The sequence below is a fragment of the Ostrinia furnacalis genome, unplaced genomic scaffold (assembly GCF_004193835.3).
Source record: "Ostrinia furnacalis isolate ACB-3 unplaced genomic scaffold, ASM419383v2 OfSCF6946, whole genome shotgun sequence".
NCBI classification, from domain to species: Eukaryota; Metazoa; Arthropoda; class Insecta; order Lepidoptera; family Crambidae; genus Ostrinia; species Ostrinia furnacalis.
The window spans coordinates 326,023-348,312 of NW_021137185.1; the positions used below are offsets into that span (position 1 = coordinate 326,023).

Here is a 22,290-nt window from a genome sequence, read left to right on the forward strand (position 1 = left end):
AATTAGCAACTACCTGCCAATAATATTTTTCACAAAATCGCTTAAAAGCACGGAAAATTTTCCTTGTCGCGACAAGATCGGTGTAATAAATTGCGGAAACAGATGTATGTTGTATTGAATAAAGCATTATATCACGTTCATGTTTCCAAAGATCACACTCCCACAAGATATGATGGGCAGACTGCTCATGACTGACATCATCAGTGGAACACTCGCAAAAAGGAGACGGAACTAGTTTGAATTCGTGAAGTTTATGTTTAAAGTTTCCATGTCCCGTGAGGAACTGCGTCGAGCAATGAATATCTTTCATCTATCAGATAGCGCTTGAAGTACTTTTTTTTAAATAAAAACGAGTTAGCTATTGGCCTGCATCTTGCCTGATGTAGAGTGATGATCGGCCTGAAGGTAGAAGCAATCTACACCCGTAGTCCTCAACTACCTATCTTACTGCTGTGTACATTGTTGTTACGATGACAGACTTGGGTAAGATTGTGGTAGCTATAAGCCAGGCGGACTTGAAACAAGTTCGACTGTTCTGTAACGCGTTGCAAAATTAAATGCGACTCATCATCATCATCATTTCAGCCATAGGACGTCCACTGCTGAACATAGACCTTCCCCAATGCTCGGTTATTAGCGGCCTGCGTCCAGCGCCTTCCTGCTACCTTTATGATGACGTCGGTCCACCTTGAGGGTAGACTCCCCAAGCTGCGTTTTCCGATACGCGGCCCCTTCCAAATTGCAACTAATGCACGTTATTATAATAGTAGCGATGCTGTCACTCGTTTATGAAAAGCATCACTATAAAAAGTCACCGTGGGCGAGGGTCCTAAGACCCCATAGCGTTAAGCTTGATGTGCTTATCTATACTACACGTCTATTTACGTATCAGATGTCATTCACCGTCAATCCACTTCGATAAAGCTATTCAGCTGGCTGCTTAAGATTGTCAGTTTGATATTCTTTCCCTTCAAGAGGGAGGGGCCCTCTTAAAACTCACTACATTCCCAAAGAGCTGGGGCTTGACTGCGATAAAATACAGGGTGACTTTCCAAACAGTTGCCCAATTTTTAGGAGCGACCGACAGAATCAGTAACATTTAATGATTTTATCCTCTATGCGCGGTTTCAAAATATAATATATTTTCGCGCACCACAATGTCTACTAAGCTTTGCGGTTAACAGTGTGTATGCGCGTATTTTTCTATGAAACAAAGTAAATTATACTTGTGGCTTTTTTGAAAATGCATTTAAAACCTAAGATATGGGCATCCGCGAATTACACTTTCAATACTTTTTTCTCGAAAAATACAACGTTTAAAAATAATTACGATAAAGTCATGTTGTTACTTATTAATTGTTCTATAGAGTTTATCAAAACTTTTTGGCAATAACTGTTTGCAATTTCACCCTGTATAAAAGGACCAAGAAATTACCTTTTATGGTTTGAAATTTCCTAAAAAAATTACAATATTACTTAAACTCATCTTCGTATATTCTAATCTACAACATTAGAGATTCTAATACAGTGCAATGACACAACCCTGAATAAATTACAACCGATGAAATTATTCCCTTTGACTGAGTAATGTAAATTTTGTTTCAATCTTTAGACATTTGCTATTATAATATTTGTTTTTGCAATCAACACAATTAAAGGGCACTCGTTCTAAAATTATTTGACAATTAATTTTCGTCTCTTCTAATAATGTAATTAAAATACTAACAAATTCCTTTGCAACCAGTCAAAACATGATAATATTAAAATCTTTTTTGACAGGTTACAAAATAATTTGGTACCTATTTAGTACCTCTGATCTATTTCAAATTTCAAAGCATCTAGGTACCTACTACCGTACTAATTGAATATATCAAGTTTCTTGATTGAACTACCCAATTAGTAATAGATTTTCTCAGTTACCGTCATTCAAACCTTCGTACTAATAAATTAAAAGTAATCTAATACCGCTCTCAGTCAAACCCCGGCCCATTGAACCTACGTCAGACAGCCGAATGGGGAACCCAATACGTTATTGGAATCTGTACTTAAAGTATCAGGTGCGGTAATAGACTCACAAGAGCTTAAAAAATCCGTATCAAAATAGAAGAATGTCTTTGGATTTAGTTCTGATCAATAATGTAGTATTTAATACGAGTTAACTATTTTTTTAGGGTTCCGTAGTCCTTATAGGAACCCTTATAGTTTCGATATATATGTCTGTCTGTCCGAGGTTTTGCTTGGAAACTATTGGCACTCAGCTAGAGAGCTGTAATTTTGTGGAGGTACTTATGTACCTATATTAATCACGCCGACAAAACGGTAAAATAATATTTTGAAAAAAAAAACTAAACTGTTGACTTGAAAAATCTGGAAAAAATCATAATAAGTACTGCTTTTCATGAACTTTCAAGGAAAACTATAGCGGTTAAAATAGATCAGTTAGTTTAAGAGTAATAGTAATTTAACTCAGGTTTTATAAAATTTCTTAACTAATAAAAAATCCTTAGAATAAAATATTAAAAGTTACTTTAGATGAAGTAATTGCTTGCTTCTGAAATAGGGCAAGTGACCCGGTTGTGGCCACCGACCCCTTTGTGGCCATTTAGAACTTCAAATCGTTATAACTAAGGCAAAGACTAATATATTACTCTATGGTTTACGGGAATAAAAATATCTAATATTAGCAACACTGATAGCGTTAACAGCTTTGAAGTGTCAAGCTTCACTTCAATCCAACAAGTCATTACTTTTTGAGAAGCGTTAATTGTTTTAAGTCTTAGCAAAAAGGCTAAGGCGAGTGGGTGAGTAAACAATCATTATTTTCTAAATCCTTCTTTTTTATTTAAATGTTTATGTTAATCCTTAATAAAGAATACACTGTCTAAGTGGTACTAATGATATTTTATCGCTATTTGTTTATTAAGTGGGTTTATGAGAGGTGGCCACTAATGGAGCCAGAATGAATGAATTTTTCCATCTTTGGCCACATGACTGGCCAAAAGTGGTGCACGAAGAAACCCACTTTTGGCCATTTAGTTTTTATCGTGATTTTTCAATTTAATTACTTAGCTATTTTGATATAAGTAATCGATTCATTTTCAGAGTTACGATTATAATGCCTCCATCGAAACCAAATACTAAAAAAATCGGTGTTGTGAAAAGAAAATTGTTCCAGTACTAACCGAATAAACTTATACTATAGGTTAATGTTGATCTCCTTAATTGTAATTTCAATTCGATTCTGAGATATTATATTTCATACTAGCGGCCGCTCACGACTTCGTACGCGTGGATCCCGTTTTACCCCCTTCACCTATCTTAAGCGGTTTAGATTTTCTCGTACAAATGTTTTTTCCCGCTAACTCCCGTTCCCGTGGGAGTTTTGCAATATCCTGTTGTAACTAAGCTTTACTAAGGTACCTACATGCAAAATTTCAAGCGTCTAACTTAAGCGGTTTAGATTTTTCATACAAAAGGATTTTCCCGCGAATTCCCGTTCCCGTGGGAATTCCTAAGTATACTATAACCTGCCCAGGAGTATGAAAAATAATTGTACCAAGTTTCGTTAAAATCCGTCGGGTAGTTTCTGTTTTTTTTTGATGAATTTTGATGGCCAGAACTGGCACATGACTGTGGCCAGAAATGGGGTAAAGCTGGCCAAAAATGGCACAAATTCCCATTTCATTTTCTTTTCTACAGGATTATTTTTCCATGGAATTATTATGAAAAAAAATGTATCCTTAGGCTAGATCTAAATATATTTAATCACTTTTTACAAGAAATAAGTCCGTGATAACAAAAACTGTAAAATGATATAGCCTCAAAGTCTAAAAAATTCTTAAAATGGCCAAAACCGGGTCACCTGCATATTGTGTTAACGACGGACAACTACGAAACCCTACACTGCGCGTGACAAGACACGCACTTGGCAAATTTTTTTCTGTATAGCTTTGTGGAAAGTGAGGATCATATTATGCTGTGCTCGGGGACCAAGGTCCAGTTGTAAACCATCTCGGTTTTCTATATAATACCTACTTAGGCAGAGAACTCTGTCATCGCGAAGTAGGTTTATAGGCGCGGTAGCGTGTGACTTGATAAGGTAGGTGTCACCGCCATCTGTTGACAGATGTCGCCACAGCTTCGTGGGGCTTGTAGATAATCATTCTTGAGTATATTATATATGTCGGCCGTTTGGTGTAGTGGTTCAGAACGGACTACTATGCCGAGAGGTCCCGGGTTCGATTCCCGGCCGGGCAGAAATTGAAATGATGAATTTTAATTTCTGACGGGTCTGGGTGTTACTATGTATAATATGTAGGTATTAAAAAAAAAAGTATATAAGTAGTGTATACGTCAAGCTAGCACCCATAACACAAGCATTAAGTTGCTTACTTTGGGGCTAGCTGGCGCTGTGTAAAATTGTCCAAAGATTTATTTAAGTATTATTATTATTTATTTATTATTAGACGAGGTTGTCCTTATTAATTGCTGTCGCCAATTACCGCCACTCTGGTAAGTAAAGTCCTGTCACTTGCTTATGGCTAAAGTTTCAACCACACCAACGCGTGCAGATCGCCATTGCCGGCGCGATCATAGGGAAATGACAGGTCGCGTGAACTGTCATTCACGTTGTCGCATGGACAAAAGACAGTAGCGCCCGCTGGTGAGCGCTAAAGCGGTAGGACTATCGCATTTTTATTCACAAAACACAAATCAATAGAATTAATAAAAACAAACCTGCTTAACATAACGTTTCAATTTTCCACTGAGAAGTCCGTGAAAAGTAGAGATTGTTTTTCAAATGGAGTAAAGTTTAAAAATAAAACAAATATTTTTTGACAAAATCAGCCGTCATTTTGACATTTTCTCGCTAAAAAGAAAAAAAATAATAAGCTATTTACATTGTTGGATCGAGTTTTATTTGTTGCTCATATTTAATGTTTCGTAGAAACATTCGTCAGAAATTCAGAGACGAGTATTTCGTTTGAAAAACCTATTTTTATATACTTATGCCTTTCGTAATACTTTTAACTCTGGAAAACGTGTTTATGTTTACTAAAAAAGTACTTAGCAATGAAAACAAAATAAATACCCGAATTCTGATGCTTCCCTCAATGATTTTCATATTGACCGGTTGATAGCAGCCTGCATCCAGCACTTTTCGGCTACCTTTAGAGGTCGTCTGTCCACCATGTTGGGCTTTCCGATACGTGACCTACTATAACGTACGTACTACCATCGGCCTTGTGGCCGTGGCCGTGGCCCCTCATATGCCTCATATTTATAGTCTTTTTAAAAAAAGCTCAATGTTGAAAAGTGTGCAATGGAGAAAGCTATACTCGGTATTTCTTTACAAGATCGAATCAGAAACGAGGAGATCCGTAAACGAAATAAAGTCGCCGACATAGCCCGACGGATTAGCAAGCTGAAGTGGCAAGTGCAGGGCACATTAAGAGTGAAGCCGCGTTTTCACTAGGAGACATTTGTCCCGCGACCCTGTCGCCCGACACGAAATTCACGTGTCCCGCGCGATGTCGCCCGACGTCGCTTGCGACATCTACGGGTCGCGAGACTTGTCGCCCGACAGCCTTTGAGTAGTGAGGACGCGTGTCGCTTTGTGTCGGTCCTCGGGCGACATACTGTTCACTATTGGCAGAGTAAATACAAATGAGTAGGTCATCTTCATAGAAACGCAAGGGCGCGGTTTGTACGTGAGCGCGCCAACACGTATGCGGCGCGCACGCACACACTGACAAAATTTAGCGGGGAGCCAGTCGTGGTTGCGCCGAATTTTGTCAGTGTGTGCGTGCATACAAACCGTGCCCTTGCGTTTCTATGAAGATGACCTACTCATTTGTATTTGCTCTGCTACCTACTGGCTAGTGTGAACAAGTCATATATCGAAGGACAAAGTTGCAGACACAAGCTACGTAAATGTCGGACGACTTATCTCCGCGACATGTCCCCTAGTGAAAACGTGGCTTAATTATTAAAAAGTAATTAAGCAAGCAAAGATCTCTGACAAGAGGATCTCGTTAAAACTCTACTCGTACAAAAACGTACGCGTACTCGATCCCCTTAATCTCCCTTGAAATGGAGCCGTTGAAATCCAATAAATTTAAAGAGATCTAAAAAAATCCTCGGAAGATACGCAAATGAGGCCTCACAGTTCCCAGTAAGTGGGTGCAGATAAAATATTAAAGGAAACGAGAATAATCGCCACTTTGTGGTTATCGATTCCATTTCATTTTAGAGCTGGGCTAGTTATAGAAGTTTGGTAGTTAGTAATATTTTATATCAGGTTCTAAAAAGAAGTAAGTAGGTTACAATGTTATAATGGGTATAATTCGATCCTTTAATTTTAAGTACCTACAGGTCAAACTCATTTATGATACTTCTTTTCGTGTCGACAACAAACCTACACAGTGTCACCCCAAAATTTACGATACTGTTACTATGAAATAAGTAGGTATTTTAAGACTTGATTTATCTTTGTCTCTCTATTTCTCTCTCTCGCTTCCTCTGTCCAACCAAATATCATGTGAAAGACGTATAAATTGTCTTTATTTGTATTCTGCTACAATAACAGCGCTACAATCCATCGGTCATTATCTGAACTACAAAATGTGTCTGAAGTCACTAATTAAAAATTAATTCAAGTTATAACATCTGACTCAAAGTCAATAAGTACAATGACCTGCGAATTACATCGCAAATTGCTCTCGAATGCCTTTGAAACTTCATTAAGATGTAAACATTTTGCTGGTCTGCGAACCTGTCTGTTGTCCTAATGTAGGCAGAATAACCTCAATAATAACAGACGACTCACCGCCATTATGACAAGGTTCAGAGAGTTTAAACATACTATTTTCTTCGCTGAATTTTGGAAACTACTATACAAGCATCAATGACTTCTTTTGTCCTGAAATAAAAGCGACATCTACGTCGAAGGCGTAGACACAGAATAAGTAATAGTACAGGTACAGAAGGATTACTCCGCAAGACGATTTAAATAAATGCGAGTCTTGCTACGACGCGATACAGTGGAATTCAGCTCGCACAGCACTACGTACCTACAATTTTATTCACCTACAAGTTTTGTCTCTTTCTATCGCGTGCCTCTGAACTCTTCTTACACTGTTAGGGTTGCTGTCTAGTGAAAAAATAATTAATCTACTTATTTGTAATGAGGTTCGTAACTACGCCTTTGTCCAGCAGTGGACGTCTTTCGGCTAAAACGAACGAACGAACGTAACTACGTATAAAGGTAGGCATTCATTATGGAAAACCTTGGGAGAGGCCTTTGTCCAGCAGTGGACGTCATTTGGCTGAAACGAACGAACTCATTCTGAGCAGTAGTCATAGTAGGTTAGGTTCCTATACTATCCTAAGAATTATTGATTACCTACATGGCCAACATACCTTTCAGCATCTTTGGGAAGCGAAAAAAAATATAAATCCGGTAGATTTCTTTTCGAATTTAAGCACCCGAACGCCGCACAATATTTCTTTCTCTTTATGTCCATTTTTAAATAATACTTCGATCATAGAATTATAATCATACTACAACGCACGCCAGCGCCCTGACGGGCGCGCGCGTGACACTCGACTGATAGAATACCCACCGGCGGGGCGCTTCGCTGTAGGTAATTATCGGATGTACCGCGCGGAGTGAGCCAGGCCTGGCGTAGGGTAGACGGGGTACGGTTGTAGCAGGGTACAGTTGGAACAACTGGAATGTTACCGAACAATACTTAGTAGGTAAGGGGTACAAGGGGAAGACATGCGGGCGACAAGTCCATACAGTTTTACTTGTCTTGTCACCCTTCCCTTTGTACCGCTCAACTACCGAGCTACAGTCGAGTCGTTACATCCGTACCCTGTTACAATCGTACCCAGTCTCCCTTACGTCAGTCCAAGGGCGACTGCTTAAAATCGTAAAAATCTCCCGCTATCCGAGTCTTCTTTTAGCGTCAGATAAAAATAAACAAACTTAATATTATTGCTACTTATCCTATTCAAAATTACATTTAACACATTCAAAGCTGACGTTACACATGGAGCTAACATAATATATTTTTACTCGCTCACGAAACTTAATACAATTTGTCCGGACGTCGAATTCTTTATAAGTTTAGACCTTTCCTGCAAGTTTGTTCGGATGGACAGTTTTTCTTTTGATCTCGCGTTTATAAGGGCCAACCCTTGGAACCTTTATCAAGTTTTTCCCTACTATTTTTATTTAACCTCATCTCGTCCATTAGGAATGCCGTTTTGAAGGTTTCCGCTGGCTTCTGAATGGTTAAGGTGTTGAATACATTATTTATGTAACTTTCCACGACTTGTGGTTATAAAATATACGCATAAAACTAGATTGAAATATCCTACTTCGTACTAATATTATAAATGCGAAAGTTTCCATGATGTGTGTGAAAGAGTGACAACTCTTTCACACAAAAACTACTGAACGGATTTTGATGAAACTTTACAATATATTTTTTTATACATCAGAATAACATAAGCTATAATCTGTAATGATCTATGACATATTTAACTTCACGGGGGCGAAGCCGTGGGCAAAAGCTTCACAGTACAAAGTAAGTTGAATCTTTTGTTAATAAGTATACTAAACTTCAAAGATAACAATGTATAATATCACCTAACTTTGCAAACATTAACAGAGTCTAGATCGGTCCAGCATTTTCTGTTGTACGAACATTAGTATAATTCAACTACCGCATTAAACAGACTTGCAAGCGAGCCAGATATTTCAGTGGTATATTATTGAAATTCTAGCAATAATATTATGGAATCCGCAGTGGTTTGTGAATCGGGATTACTTCTTTAGTTTATTTGAGTCCGATGCAGCCACTGGTTATATTGCAAGCCTGCTGCCAAAAAGTAAAATCATGTATGAAGGAAATGGCTTATTTTTAAAACTCTTGCGCCAAAGTTTCAGGAGCAAAATTAGGGGTATGGACTTTGTTCTGAATTCTAGCTATTTGATGTTGTTAGTTTTTTATAGCTTTAGACTTGTTACTTTGCCAAACTTGGCTGTTATAACCAGATTAATGTCTGGCTCTAAGTAATCTCGAACTAAAGACAGGTCAAACTTTTGATTAAATTCCTAAAGATGATACGCATTACGTGCTGAAATTAAGGTTTAAGCCACGTTTTTGTAACGTCAAACGTCAGCGAGACTTCAGAATTCCTACAGATTGATATTCTCTGTCACATTACAATTTGTCGGCCGTTTGGTGTAGTGGTTCAGAACGGACTACTGTGCCGAGAGGTCCCGGGTTCGATTCCCTGCCGGGCAGAAATTGAAATGGTGAATTTTAATTTCTGTGACGGGTCTAGGTGTTTTCTATGTATAATATGTATTTATTTTAAAAAAAAAAGTATTTAAGTATGTTTATATCCGTTGTATAGTACTCATAGTACAAGCTTTGCTTAGTGTGGGGGCGGCGCAGTGTAAAATGTTCAACGATATTTATTATTATTTATTTTTTAACAATATGCAAATGTCACCCCTCCCGTGCCGCTCCCATAACTCAAGCACTGGCGGAGTTCAGCGCAAGACCTATAAAACGTATTTGAAAATTATAAATAACTTGAAAAAATCGAACTGCCTAAGGCGGGAATTGAACCCACGACCTTCCGCTTGCCGGGCGACTGCTCTTCCAACTGAGCTACTTAGACACAGGATGAACCCGTCGAAATTTTCAAGTGTAATACGCTGTTACAGCCAGCGTTTGTTTCATCAATGTTAAGTATACCTACCCTACATCTAACAGAAATATTGTTGCAAATATTTAACTGTCAGTTAAGATTAAACAGCTCTTTTACATAGTTATCAATTTTTTTTTAGCGTTAAGAGTCGCATCTCAAACTAATTTGAAAATTATAAATAACTTGAAAAAATCGAACTGCCTAAGGCGGGAATTGAACCCACGACCTTCCGCTTGCCGGGCGACTGCTCTTCCATAAAACGTAGATCTTAGCACAATAAACAGCTATTTAATATCTAATAACATGTCATTTGGCATATCCTTAAATTCCCTAAATATTAAAGTCACAAAAACATACTCATTCGGCCAGTCAACCCGTCTCATACAGTTTATTTTCTATGCCCCACAAAAATGTTACGGATAAATAATAATAGATAGACAGGGACGATAAAAACGGTATTCGAATGTTTCTCATTGCGTGCGGTGTCGTAATAATTCAATAATAAATCGATATCGTGTCCATTTGTAGGCAAAGGGCTAGATTTTTTTTCGAAATTGTCAATTCTGTGTATATGTTACTGTAAAANGGTCAATCGTACTTTTTAATTTTAAACTTAGTATAAGAACGTTGAGAAATAAATTATTTCAGTAAAAAACTGAGCAGAGTTTCTGCTTACGATGTTGCTAGTTTGGAAGTTAAAGACGCTATGAAGAACTCCGAGCAAGCTCGCCCCCAGGTGACTAAAATGGCGGCAAACGGAAGTAAGTCAAATCAATTCCTATTAAATAATTGCGGAAATGACGTCATTTAAGGTATAAAATGGTTAAAAACTACACCGGAAGTAGACGCATCTCTCACCAGATGCTGTGCATCGTCACATGCCGAATAATATAAAGTTATCATTTATCAACTAAAATAGTGAATATATTGCAGTATCAAAATAGTAACATTCGCACTATTTCTGTGGATATCGTAAAAAGAAACAAATATGCGAACGTCTGGCCTCCCCAACCCGTCTGGCTAATTCTTTGGATGTAATGTTAAGTTAGATTTTATTGACTGTCATGTCTGAAAAAAATGCATTTTTTATTTTATTTTCAATCACACAGTCATGCTTCTGCATTGCAAACTTAATTATCATTAAAGTTCATTCTGCAACAGGTGGGCGAGAAATAGACGTCCCTATACGACGTGTGCGAGTCATGCTTCTGCATTTTAGACTTAATGACTAAATCATTAACGTTCATTTTGCAACAGGTGGGCGAGAACTGGACCTCCCCTTACGACGTGTGCGAATCGTACTCGTGCAGCGAGGCGGGCGACGGCAAGCTGGAGAAGCTCACCACCGTCAAGACCTGCGAGACCAACTGCCAGCCGGTCAGTAGTAGCACTTGGAAATTTGGCAGATTTATTTATTATTTTTAGGGCTGATTTTTCAATCGTCGGATAACTTTTATCTGAAGAATAAGTTTGGCACATTGACAGTATTTGTATGGGAAATATGTCAAAATGACAAGGTTATTCTTCAGTTAAAAGTTATCGGACGATTGAAAAATCGGCCCTTAGTGTGTTTTTAATTGATTTTTTTTTCTTTCCTCGGATACAAATAAAATTAAAAAATGAAAACACTGCTTAGTAGCTACATGTAAATGCATTGAGCCGGTCTGACTCTGTACAGTTTTAATGATGAATGATAATTTTGGACCAATGTGTTTCTGAAAAAAATAATGCCCGTCATAACTCATTATAGATGACCCACGCTGAACTGTCCCACCAAACTCGATGACAGGGGGGCGCTACCATCGTTCAACTATATGGTTTCCAACATGGCAAAAATCGGAACCAGCGATCCGGTATAGACGGTGGCGCCCCACTGTCAATGTCATGCATAGGACAGTTCAGTATTTTGGAACTATAGTTTTGACGCACTTGTTACAATCCACATGACGAAATAATAAGATGACATAACATTTATTAGTCGGCCGTTTGGTGTAGTGGTTCGAAACGGACTACTATTCCGGAGGTAGCGGGTTCGATTCCCGCACAGTACAAACATTTGTGTGCATGAACATATTTATTTGTATTGGACTGGGTGTTTTCTATGTATAATAAGTATGTATTTACAAAAAAAAAAGTATTTAAGTATGTTTATATCTGTTGTCTAGTACCCATAGTACAAGCTTTGCTTAGTTTGGGACTAGAAGCGCAGTATAAAATGTCTAAGGATATTTATTTATATTGTTATTTCTTATTAGTGAAATAACAAACAATCAAACGTCCCAAACTATTTAATTAAGCAGTTTGGGACGTTTCATTGTTTGTTATTTTATAAAATTGTCTGACTACGGGACTATTCCCACCTCTCTTTCCCACCGCTGCAACTCCTGTGTAGCCAGGATCTACAGCTTGACCGCCAATAACCCAACCAGTGAAGGTCAAGTTTGTCCCGGTGGAAAGTTAAACTGTCATTGGATCCGCAACGAAATTAATCAGAAGAACATAGGAGGAGTTCGAAGTTAAAATTGTCTGACTGTACATTTTTGTTGCACAATTTATTTATTTAATAGAGTTACGTACATAGAATACCATTTATTTAGAAAAAATACTACCTATTACAATCCATAAGATGCGTCTGTCTTCTAGGGCTGGAAGTACTTCCCAGCGGAAGCTTCATCAAAGCAGTGCTGCGGCAAGTGCAAGCCCGTGGCCTGTGTTGTGGATGGAAAAGAACACGTCATCGGCGAACGCTGGACCTCGAAGGACTTCTGCGCCAACTATACCTGCGTCGACCTTAACGGGACTGTGAGTAACCTTAAGAATATAGTAGCAATTTATTTGCTTACTATTACATTATACTTTTTGAATTTATTTCGTTATCCTGAAATTCAAACAAAGATTTTTTTTATCATTTGTATTTTCGTGTCATATAAAGATTTTCTGTTTCAAATCAAATCAAAAATATTTATTAATTTTTGACATGTATTTTGGCACAAGAACGTCAAAGATGACAATCGTCAATAAATAATAGTTCTAGCTATACCCATTAAAAGCATTAACACATTGGCTACGAGTGCCCGCACCAGCTTTCTAAGCGATATCGAGATCCATCTTCTGTGCTGCACAATACACAATACGTGTTAAAGTTTGACGCTACGGCTGTGCGGCGCACACGGAAAGCGCGTAATTTTATTCCAACTTGGTTAGAAATGTTCTTCAATGTGCTTTAATCAAAGTGTGCCAAATTTTAACTTCAATACCTTTTGTACCCACATTTTAGCTCTTACTCACTCCCCCCACCTTTGATTATGGTCCAATAATATATTTGTCAACATTACCTTACATTTTTTACCAAAAACCTTTCTATAAATTCACAAATGACTGTTCGAGTACAAAAACCCTATTATTTTGGTAACGTTTTCTTCAATATTTCCTTCTATTCGCAGCTCCAAGTGCAAAGCTCCAACGAGTCTTGCCCCGATGTCCCGGAAGCCGTCCGCAAGCAGTTCGTACTGAATGAAGACATCCCGCCCGGACAGTGCTGCAAGAAACAGGAACCAGTGGCCTGCCGAGTTGGGAACAAGATCTACCAGGTACGGAACTTATTTTACGACTAATTTACCTTTTTTTAATGGATATCCCCTGTGTATTTTTGTCATATGTAAAAAATATTTTTTACGCTTTTTTTAGTATTACCCAAGATGGAACAGATTGTCATGTGCATCAAGTATGAGGAATTGATTTATTGGGCCAGACAAAATGTTATGGCGCAGGTACACTGCGGGAAATTGATCGAACAGAATAGCAAATACTTAGGCACACAATCACACAATATGGGTGACCCACGGCGAAATTAGCTGAAATGCGTGTTTACTCTCTCTGTCTCGATCAATTTCCCGCATAGTGTAACTGCGCTATTACAAGCAAATTGTCGCTGTAAACATGTTTTTTTTTATACACAAAACAGGCCACGCCCACATTTTATGTTTTGAAAAAATACAGGAGGTCCGCCTTTATCCTAATTACTTTTATTGTAAACTGCTGGCCAAAGATAACTCGGTAAATGATTTCGTACTAGCAAGAGGTAATAAAAGTTCGTGGATAATAAGCTCTCCCCGTATGAACGCTTGGGAGAACCTAATCTGTTTGTAAATTCTATACCTTGCACGAGGCAAGGTGTCAAAAATAGAGTTAGACTCATTTGAGTGTTCCCCTCCACGGAAATCTTTAGTAAAAGGCGAAAGATTTATTCGTATTGAAGGGAAACCAGAGCACAGTCTTTTATTTTGCCTTAGAAGCGGACATCCCTGTTTTATTAATTCAATCGTTAGATATTACTATTATGTATACAATTGATGAAGGAACTAGTAGTTGTATTTGTTTAGTTTCGAAGAAATATTCGATTTTGTGATTTTATAAAAAAAACTGTTTTAGAAGCATATTTTCTAAAAAAATTACATTAAGTCAGAATTTTGTAAATAAATTTACCTATCACTATAACGTCTACCTTTATGTAAAAATCAATGGTTATTGCTGCAGTAATTTAGGAATTATTTAATAATTTATGATTTTCAGAAAACATTTTTTTCTCTGTTGTCCTAGAAAAATGGCAGCTAGACTTACTTTATATTGATGCATGATATAATTATCTATAATACCTGAAAATATTACTTGCCTATCCCGTGGAAGTTCGATGATACGACTAGAAAAATTTGTCAAAAGTAATATTGACTAAGGCCATCGGTCAAAACCACTATTAACTGAAATTTGCAGTCAAAAGTGGTTTTGATCGATTATGAGTTTTGACTGCAACATATATATCGATGTTTCGAAAACGATAGGATTTCCAATAAGCCGCCACAGGGCCAACTCTATAATTATCAAACTCGACCAGACAAATTAATAATGGTAAAAGCAATGAATTTCAATAGTTATCTAACAAAGGCATTAAAACCGTATTGTTACGGACGGCATTTAAAAAACTAAAAAATATTTAGATGACAACCCTATTTACATATAAATCTTCTAAACTCATAGAAATTAAAATATCTTCGAACTTCCACGGGATAGGCAAGTAATATTTTCAGGTATTATAGATAATTATATCATGCATCAATATAAAGTAAGTCTAGCTGCCATTTTTCTAGGACAACAGAGAAAAAAATGTTTTCTGAAAATCATAAATTATTAAATAATTCCTAAATTACTGCAGCAATAACCATTTATTTTTACATAAAGGTAGACGTTATAGTGATAGGTAAATTTATTTACAAAATTCTGACTTAATGTAATTTTTTTAGAAAATATGCTTCTAAAACAGTTTTTTTTATAAAATCACAAAATCGAATATTTCTTCGAAACTAAACAAATACAACTACTAGTTCCTTCATCAATTGTATACATAATAGTAATATCTAACGATTGAATTAATAAAACAGGGATGTCCGCTTCTAAGCCAAAATAAAACACTGTGCAGAGTGACGACACTAAGTCTCTCGGGGGCTTTAAGGTACGGAAAAAATACTCACACACCGCGGGGCAGCGCGACCGCTACGCCATCTAGCGAGGCTATAGGAAACATTTTTTAACGTATGGTGGCGCCACTGGTACATAATACTTGTTGTACTTGCTATAATAGGTACTTGTTATTTTTGTTATTAATTTTAATATTATGTTCTCATTGTTTAATTTTAGCTTAAGGTTGAGAACTAATGCAGACATATTATGTATTATTATTTATTTATTTCGTGTGTATTTTAATCTTTTCGTCATCGTTTGTTGGTTACATTATTATGAGTTTTAGGACTCATATAAAGACTTTTACATTTAATAAATTAATGGTATTTGTTTGTATTATCTTTTATGTAATTTTAAATGTGTTATTAATATCCTCTAGATTATTAATTTATCTAGTTGCCACAATTACATGTTTTGCTTGGTTTGCAACTAGATGGCGCTGAGCAAATATTCCCTTTAACCAAAAAGGATAAAGGCTTTTCACAACTACTGCGTTGCTATATTACGTCACCCCACAGGCAGGCGTACTCAGGTTCTAGTTGAGAAGAGGGAGGGGTCAGTCTGATTAAAGGGGGGTGGGGAAAAAATACATTTTTAGGTAGCATTCTCTTAACGCTAAGAATGAAACACTCATTTATGTAGGATTTACAATTTTCAGTAGAGGTCAGCTGCCCTTCCCCCTTGACTCTAAAATACATTAAGATAAGAAAAACTTTATTTGACACAAAAAGAAAATAAAAAAAAAAAAGACAAAACTATACACGCATAATTATTTTTGTGCCAAAAAGGCGGCCGCTCAGCATTAATTATGTCGTCCGGTGCTTAGTAACCACTTTTTATTATTAAATCTTTACAGGAGGGCCAGACCTGGCCATCAGACGACCCGTGCAAGAACTTGACGTGTTCCCGCGACGTCACAGGGCGGTTAACACATGCGGCCAGCGTAGAAGCGTGCTCGCGTGAATGCAAGCGCGGTTGGGGCTACCACGCACCGCCGTCTGGCGTCTGCTGCGGCCGCTGCGTGCAGGAGAAGTGCTTGCTGGACGACGAGCTGGTGGAGCCAGGTTAGGATACTTTATATAGTCCGTGAGCACGTAGAATTTTGTCCAATGACCCCTAGCTACCCATCCTTATCGCTCGCGCGTAATTATGTTGCTATCGCGCTCGCACACTCACTGCGGGTGCCCGTCGCACAGTCGCGACAGCAATATAATTACGCGCGAGCGATAAGGATGGGTAGCTAGGGGTCATTGGACAAAATTCTACGTGCTCACGGACCGGGCTTTAGAAGGGATTAAGCGACGTCACAGAGCGGTTAACACATGTAGCAAGTGTGGAAGCGTGCTCGCGTGAATGCAAGCGCGGCTGGGGCTACCACGCACCAGCATCTGGCGTCTGCTGCGGCCGCTGCGTGCAGGAGAAGTGCTTGCTGGACGACGAGCTGGTGGAGCCAGGTTAGGATACTTTATAGGAGGGATTAAGTGACGTCACAGGGCGGTTAACACACGTAGCAAGTGTGGAAGCGTGCTCGCGTGAATGCAAGCGCGGCTGGGGCTACCACGCGCCGCCGCCTGGCGTCTGCTGCGGCCGCTGCGTGCAGGAGAAGTGCTTGCTGGACGACGAGCTGGTGGAGCCAGGTTAGGATACTTTATAGGAGGGATTAAGCGACGTCACAGGGCGGTTAACACACGCAACCAGTGTAGAAACTTGCTCGCGTGAATGCATGCGCGGTTGGGGCTACCACGCACCGGCATCTGGCGTCTGTTGCGGCCGCTGCGTGCAGGAGAAGTGCTTGATAGACGACTAGCTGGTGGAGCCAGGTTAGGATACTTTATGGGAGGGTTTGAGAGACGTCACAGCCTTGATATTTTAATTTTATCTTCCGTAACTAAAGATTATTTGAAATCTCGTATTGCCACTAACATGTTGTACCAAATTAGAATGGGAGCATACCTACTTATTGTGTTATCAAACTTCCGCACTGATTTGAAAACCTACTGAATTTACAGGTCGTTTAGGCATATCCTAAACTTTCTTTTTTATTTAAAAACTTAATTATAAAAAAAATGAACACCTTCCCAGCATTTCGTAATAATAAAGTTTTTTTAAACCTTTCTTCAGGCACAACATGGTACTCTGCCGACAACTGCACAACATACACTTGCGAGAAGCTCGGCGATGATCTGCTGGTGACGTCAGCACGCGAGACGTGTCCCAACGTGTCGGACTGCGACCCCGAGGACCTGGTCAACGACACCTGCTGCCAGGTCTGCAAGGAGAAGCCCATGGCGCTGAGTAAGTTATTGTTTATAACTAAGCAACTACAGCATGGAACTGTCGACAACTGCGGGGTTACTCCGAAAAACGTTATCAAGTTTCGACTGTTGACATCCCTTTCACGCAAAACGAAATGCCAGCATGAGTGACGGAGCCAAATAAGCCCAAAACTACGTAAGTAGCGTTTCGGAGTAGCTCTTCTGCGTAAAGTACACTTGCGAGAAGTTCGGTGACGACCTGCTGGTGACGTCAGCATGCGAGACGTGTCGTACTGTAGTCCCGAGGACCTGGTCAACGACACCTGCTGCCAGGTCTGCAAGGAGAAGCCCATGACGCTGAGTGAGTTATTTATATTAGGCAACTATTAATCATCAAAAAACATAAAGGGCTGGTAACAACATGTATATTTTAAGAATGACTGGGCCGATTGGTTGGACTGATCACCGAAAATCTCTTTTACACCTTGCATGTTGTATTTTTATAGTGATGTCGGTCACAAACGTGTCAAAATGTTTGTGAAGATGCACAAAACCTGTGTGACAGGATATTAACAAATATAATGTTTTCTATTTGCCATTCGTATACTTAGGCCTTTTGGCGTACGTCAGGAGAACTCAATACTCCTACTTTATTTGCTAATATTTATTTAGGTACTCCACATTAAATAGTCTATTTTTACAAAAACTTTTACAATTTCTTTTTTCACGCCAGGTTTCACTTTCCAAAAACGTTTGTACATTTGTATGCACACACAGTGACAAGCATATGTTTATAGGCACGTGTACCCCAACCCTTCTGGCGGGCCCGGCTTCAGTGGGTGCCATCCGCGCGGTGCTCAAACCGCACGGCGCCTGCTTCAACGACCGCCCGCTCGTCGGCTTCTACGAGTGCCGCGGGTCATGCGACTCCGGCACGCTGTATAATAACGGTGAGTAACGGAGACGTGGAGATATACGACATGCCGATAACAACGGTATATAAAGAAGGCTCAAGGTCACCCAAAGGGCGATGGAGCGTGCTATGCTCGGAGTTTCCCTGCGTGATCGAATCAGAACTCGTAGAGATGATGGCCGCTGAGGCAGAAAAGTTTTCGAGTGGCGACCACGGGCTGGAAGACTTAGCGTGGGCAGGTCCCCCACTAGGTGGACTGACGATCTGGTGAAGGTCGCGGGAGGTGCCAGGATGTATTTGTGGAAATCATTATTTCAGGCATTAATACAAGTGTTGCCCGCTCGGTGATATAGCACTTTCCAATGAGGGCTATCGTTTTTATACTTAACAGTTGGCACCCCTGGCGATTGACAGGACCTTACTCTACAGTGGCGCCATCTTGATGAGTGCAAATGCGATAGTTCTCCTACCACTTTAGCGCTCACCAGTTGGTGCCACTGTCTTCGCTACTAGCAAGTGACAGGACCTTACTCTACAGTGGTGCTAACTGGTGAGCGCTAAAACGATAGCCCTCATTGAGCTTCAGTTCAATTTTACTTTATTCGCGAATTTTTTCTCTATGAGTATGTAAGCCTTTTTTAGGACACTATACACGTCCTAAATATAGCTCGTTCTACCACCACTTCGGAACGATATTATCGACTAGTGCCGAGAAGAAGTGGCAGCAGAAACTCACTCACCGATTCCTGTCAATCTCAATACAGTTTTTAACAGGCGTGACATCGCGTGTTAATAATTCTACAAATTGTTTCAAAATAACCATTTATCATTATCATTAATAAATTGTTTTAAATTAAGCATTTATCATCCAGTGACGGGCATCCACGATTCCAAGTGCGAGTGTTGCACGGCCACGAGCTACGGCTCCGTGGACATCTGGCTGGCGTGCGCGGACGGCTCGCGGCAGAAGCACCGCGTGGCTTCACCCAATAGCTGCAGGTGCCTCGCGTGCGGCGCCAACGCCTCCGGCTGGCCAGGTAAATACTAATACCCTTATTCACTGTCATGAATAAGGGTAGATCAAGCGCCGCAAGTGGAACTGGATTGGCCACACTCTCCGAAGGGACCCCGATCACATCCCTAAGCAGGCTCTGGGTTGGAATCCCCAAGGAAAACGCAAACGTGGTCGACCCAGGCAAACTTGGCGGCGCACTGTAGCGGACGAGGCGAAGAAGATCGGCAAGACCTGGAGCGAGATCAAGCGAGAAGCTCAAGGCCGAACGAGATGGAGGACTGTTGTGGACGCCCTCTGCCCCATCTAGGGGACATAGGACCATAAGTCAAGTAAGTCAAGACCCTTATTCATATTAATGCAGACAGCTTAATATCCACGACTCCAAGTGCGAGTGTTGCACGGCCACGAGCTACGGCTCCGTGGACATCTGGCTCGCGTGCGCGGACGGCTCGCGGCAGAAGCACCGCGTGGCCTCGCCCAACAACTGCAGGTGCCTCGCGTGCGGCGCCAACGCCTCCGGCTGGCCAGGTTAGTATTATACAGGGTGTTAGGTAAATGGGTATATGAGCCGACACTAGCCCATGTTAACATGGGCATATAAATGGTATGGTGAAGTCAGAAAATTGATATCTTCATTTTAATTATTTTAATTTTCATACAAATCGGTTTTATAAAATTTATTTTGTATGAAAATAAAAAAAAATTAAAATGATGATATCGAATTTCTGACTTCACCATACTATTTATATGCCCATTTTAACATGGGCTAGTGTCGGCTCATATATCCATTTACCTAACACCCTGTATAACCCGTCCCTGTGCGAGGCCCGTGGCAGCGCTGCACTAGTGTCCGTTAGCGGACGACCCGAGGGGATCCACTATTCCCCCTCCGGCTTCGTCTCGACGTACGACGAATTTCCAACTTCAGGACAATAAGTTGCGGCTCCGGTTCAATGAATGAGTCCCCATCGTTCAGTGGGTATACGCAAACTCTGAAACTCGAACCATGTCACGAAGGTCAGTAGGTATACATTGATCAGTTAACTAATTAATTTTTATGACACAAATATTTGAACAAGAGTAAAATTTGGTTTTAGCCTTATTTTCACTAATAAGTTAACAAAAAAAAATCCTTTTAAGCTAACAATACATGTTTCTCATGATTTATCAGTATCTACAATCTAAAATGTATTATCACTACAGGCAAGAAGCCAACGAAGGGCGGCGTCGACACCATAGACTACGACATTCCAGAGATCTATCAGCGCATGCGCATCCCCGACGCCGGCGCGCGCTAAACATCGCAACAACTATACATAAAGGCCGTATTACAAAACTACGCTCGAAACTCGATTCAATCTCAAGACATTAATGCCCTGTGATTAGTCTAATACCTAGATGTAATGGACAATTTGACACCATTCTCCAATAATTCGAAATCACAACTTTTCTAAAAAGACACTTCATTCTGGTCTTAAAAACTTAATTAATTTTAAATTACCTGTAAATTACGATTTTTGGTCGCATTGTAATTGAAAAAAGTAGTTGGAGTTGACAAAATAGTGACGTCACTTGCTCGTAGTGACATACAAAATCTATGGGAGAGTTTCGTTTTGACAGTTTTAAAAAGTACGTCAATTAATTGGTGGTGTCAACATGTCTATTCGACCAATCAAAGGCCTCAATCTGTGCTTTTTGATCTCTGTTCTGTAATACGCACCTAAAACTACTCTTTATTTTACGATCTCTACGTAACAACCAGTGCCAAAGTTAATTATAAGGACATAAAAAATACACACATGTAAATTGATCACATCAATTGTATTCTTGTAAATATTCAATAAATACTGCTGATATATTATGGAAGTCTTTTTATCAGAATTTGTCGAACAATAAGAGAATAGACACAAATATTATATTCACAAAGTATAGTATTACATCTCATAGCTTCAATACGACAAGAATTCGTTAGAAAGGTAAAAAATAGACGAACATTTACAAAAAATAAGATCTAGTTGTCTTTTTGAGTTCTGCAAAAAATGCGAGGTGATGTAATAGGGGTTTTCACGATTGAAAAATCCGCCAGATGGCAATACGTAGACGCGAGGTCCAAATGCTGCGTGATTGGTGGATTTTGACATAAAAATAACCAATCATGCAGCATTTGGACCTCGCGTCTACGTATTGCCATCTGGCGGATTTTTCAATCGCGAAAACCCTTATTAACATTAGCCTTAAATAACAAACTAGTTGTGCATTAGAACAACAAAACATTCCTTGGAGATCCCTCGAATAACATTAACAAAAGAGAACGTCCATCACTGGGAAGTTCGCGAGTCGTCCAATAAATAGACACTACACATGTTACAATATTATTTTCAGTCAGAGCGCTTTCACATAAATGCTGCATAAACATCAATAAAGTCATGATACAATAAAACAATATTAACCTACAGTCAAGAAAAGATTAGATCGTAATTGGTCCAAATATTGATATTCAGCTTGAATTTTTAATATAGGCTTGAGTTATAGTTGTGAATGAATAAAAATGGTAGCACTATTAGCACAGAATAATAATAAGTACTTCGTACAGAAGATTTTCTTCGCGAAGGTATTTAAAAAAATGTATGCTCAATGTCGGTAACAATATGGTGTAATTTAGCTTGTCTCAAGAGTCGAGCGCCATTTTGTTGACAAACGTCAGTGATCGGTACTGCGCCGAAGACATAGGGCTGACTTCGGTAAAATGATGTGTGACGTGAGGTGCCAAACTGCGAAAAATGGCGGAGGAAATACATGAATAAGCATGAATTATATTTTGTGTTTCTAATATTATTCAGGCAGTTAAAAAATACTGCAGA

The 22,290-nt window shown here is 39.3% G+C and overlaps 1 protein-coding gene and 1 non-coding gene across 2 annotated transcripts in view; one reads left to right on the plus strand and one right to left on the minus strand.

Moving 5' to 3' along the window:
* Positions 1 to 20,727, plus strand: part of LOC114363052 (hemocytin-like) — a 25,620-nt gene extending 4,893 nt beyond the window's left edge. Inside the window, exons 4-14 of the mRNA XM_028318657.1 lie at positions 5,334 to 5,342; positions 10,990 to 11,109; positions 12,376 to 12,534; positions 13,176 to 13,322; positions 16,103 to 16,310; positions 17,368 to 17,541; positions 18,299 to 18,451; positions 19,287 to 19,451; positions 19,494 to 19,503; positions 19,791 to 19,957; positions 20,633 to 20,727. Of these exons, the coding sequence (XP_028174458.1) occupies positions 5,334 to 5,342; positions 10,990 to 11,109; positions 12,376 to 12,534; positions 13,176 to 13,322; positions 16,103 to 16,310; positions 17,368 to 17,541; positions 18,299 to 18,451; positions 19,287 to 19,451; positions 19,494 to 19,503; positions 19,791 to 19,957; positions 20,633 to 20,727 (1,407 nt within the window). The remainder of the gene's footprint in view (positions 1 to 5,333; positions 5,343 to 10,989; positions 11,110 to 12,375; positions 12,535 to 13,175; positions 13,323 to 16,102; positions 16,311 to 17,367; positions 17,542 to 18,298; positions 18,452 to 19,286; positions 19,452 to 19,493; positions 19,504 to 19,790; positions 19,958 to 20,632) is intronic.
* Positions 13,888 to 14,004, minus strand: LOC114363057 (U5 spliceosomal RNA). The gene has a single exon (XR_003656749.1). It is a non-coding gene; the product is annotated as a U5 spliceosomal RNA (small nuclear RNA).
* Positions 20,728 to 22,290: the final 1,563 nt, after the last annotated feature.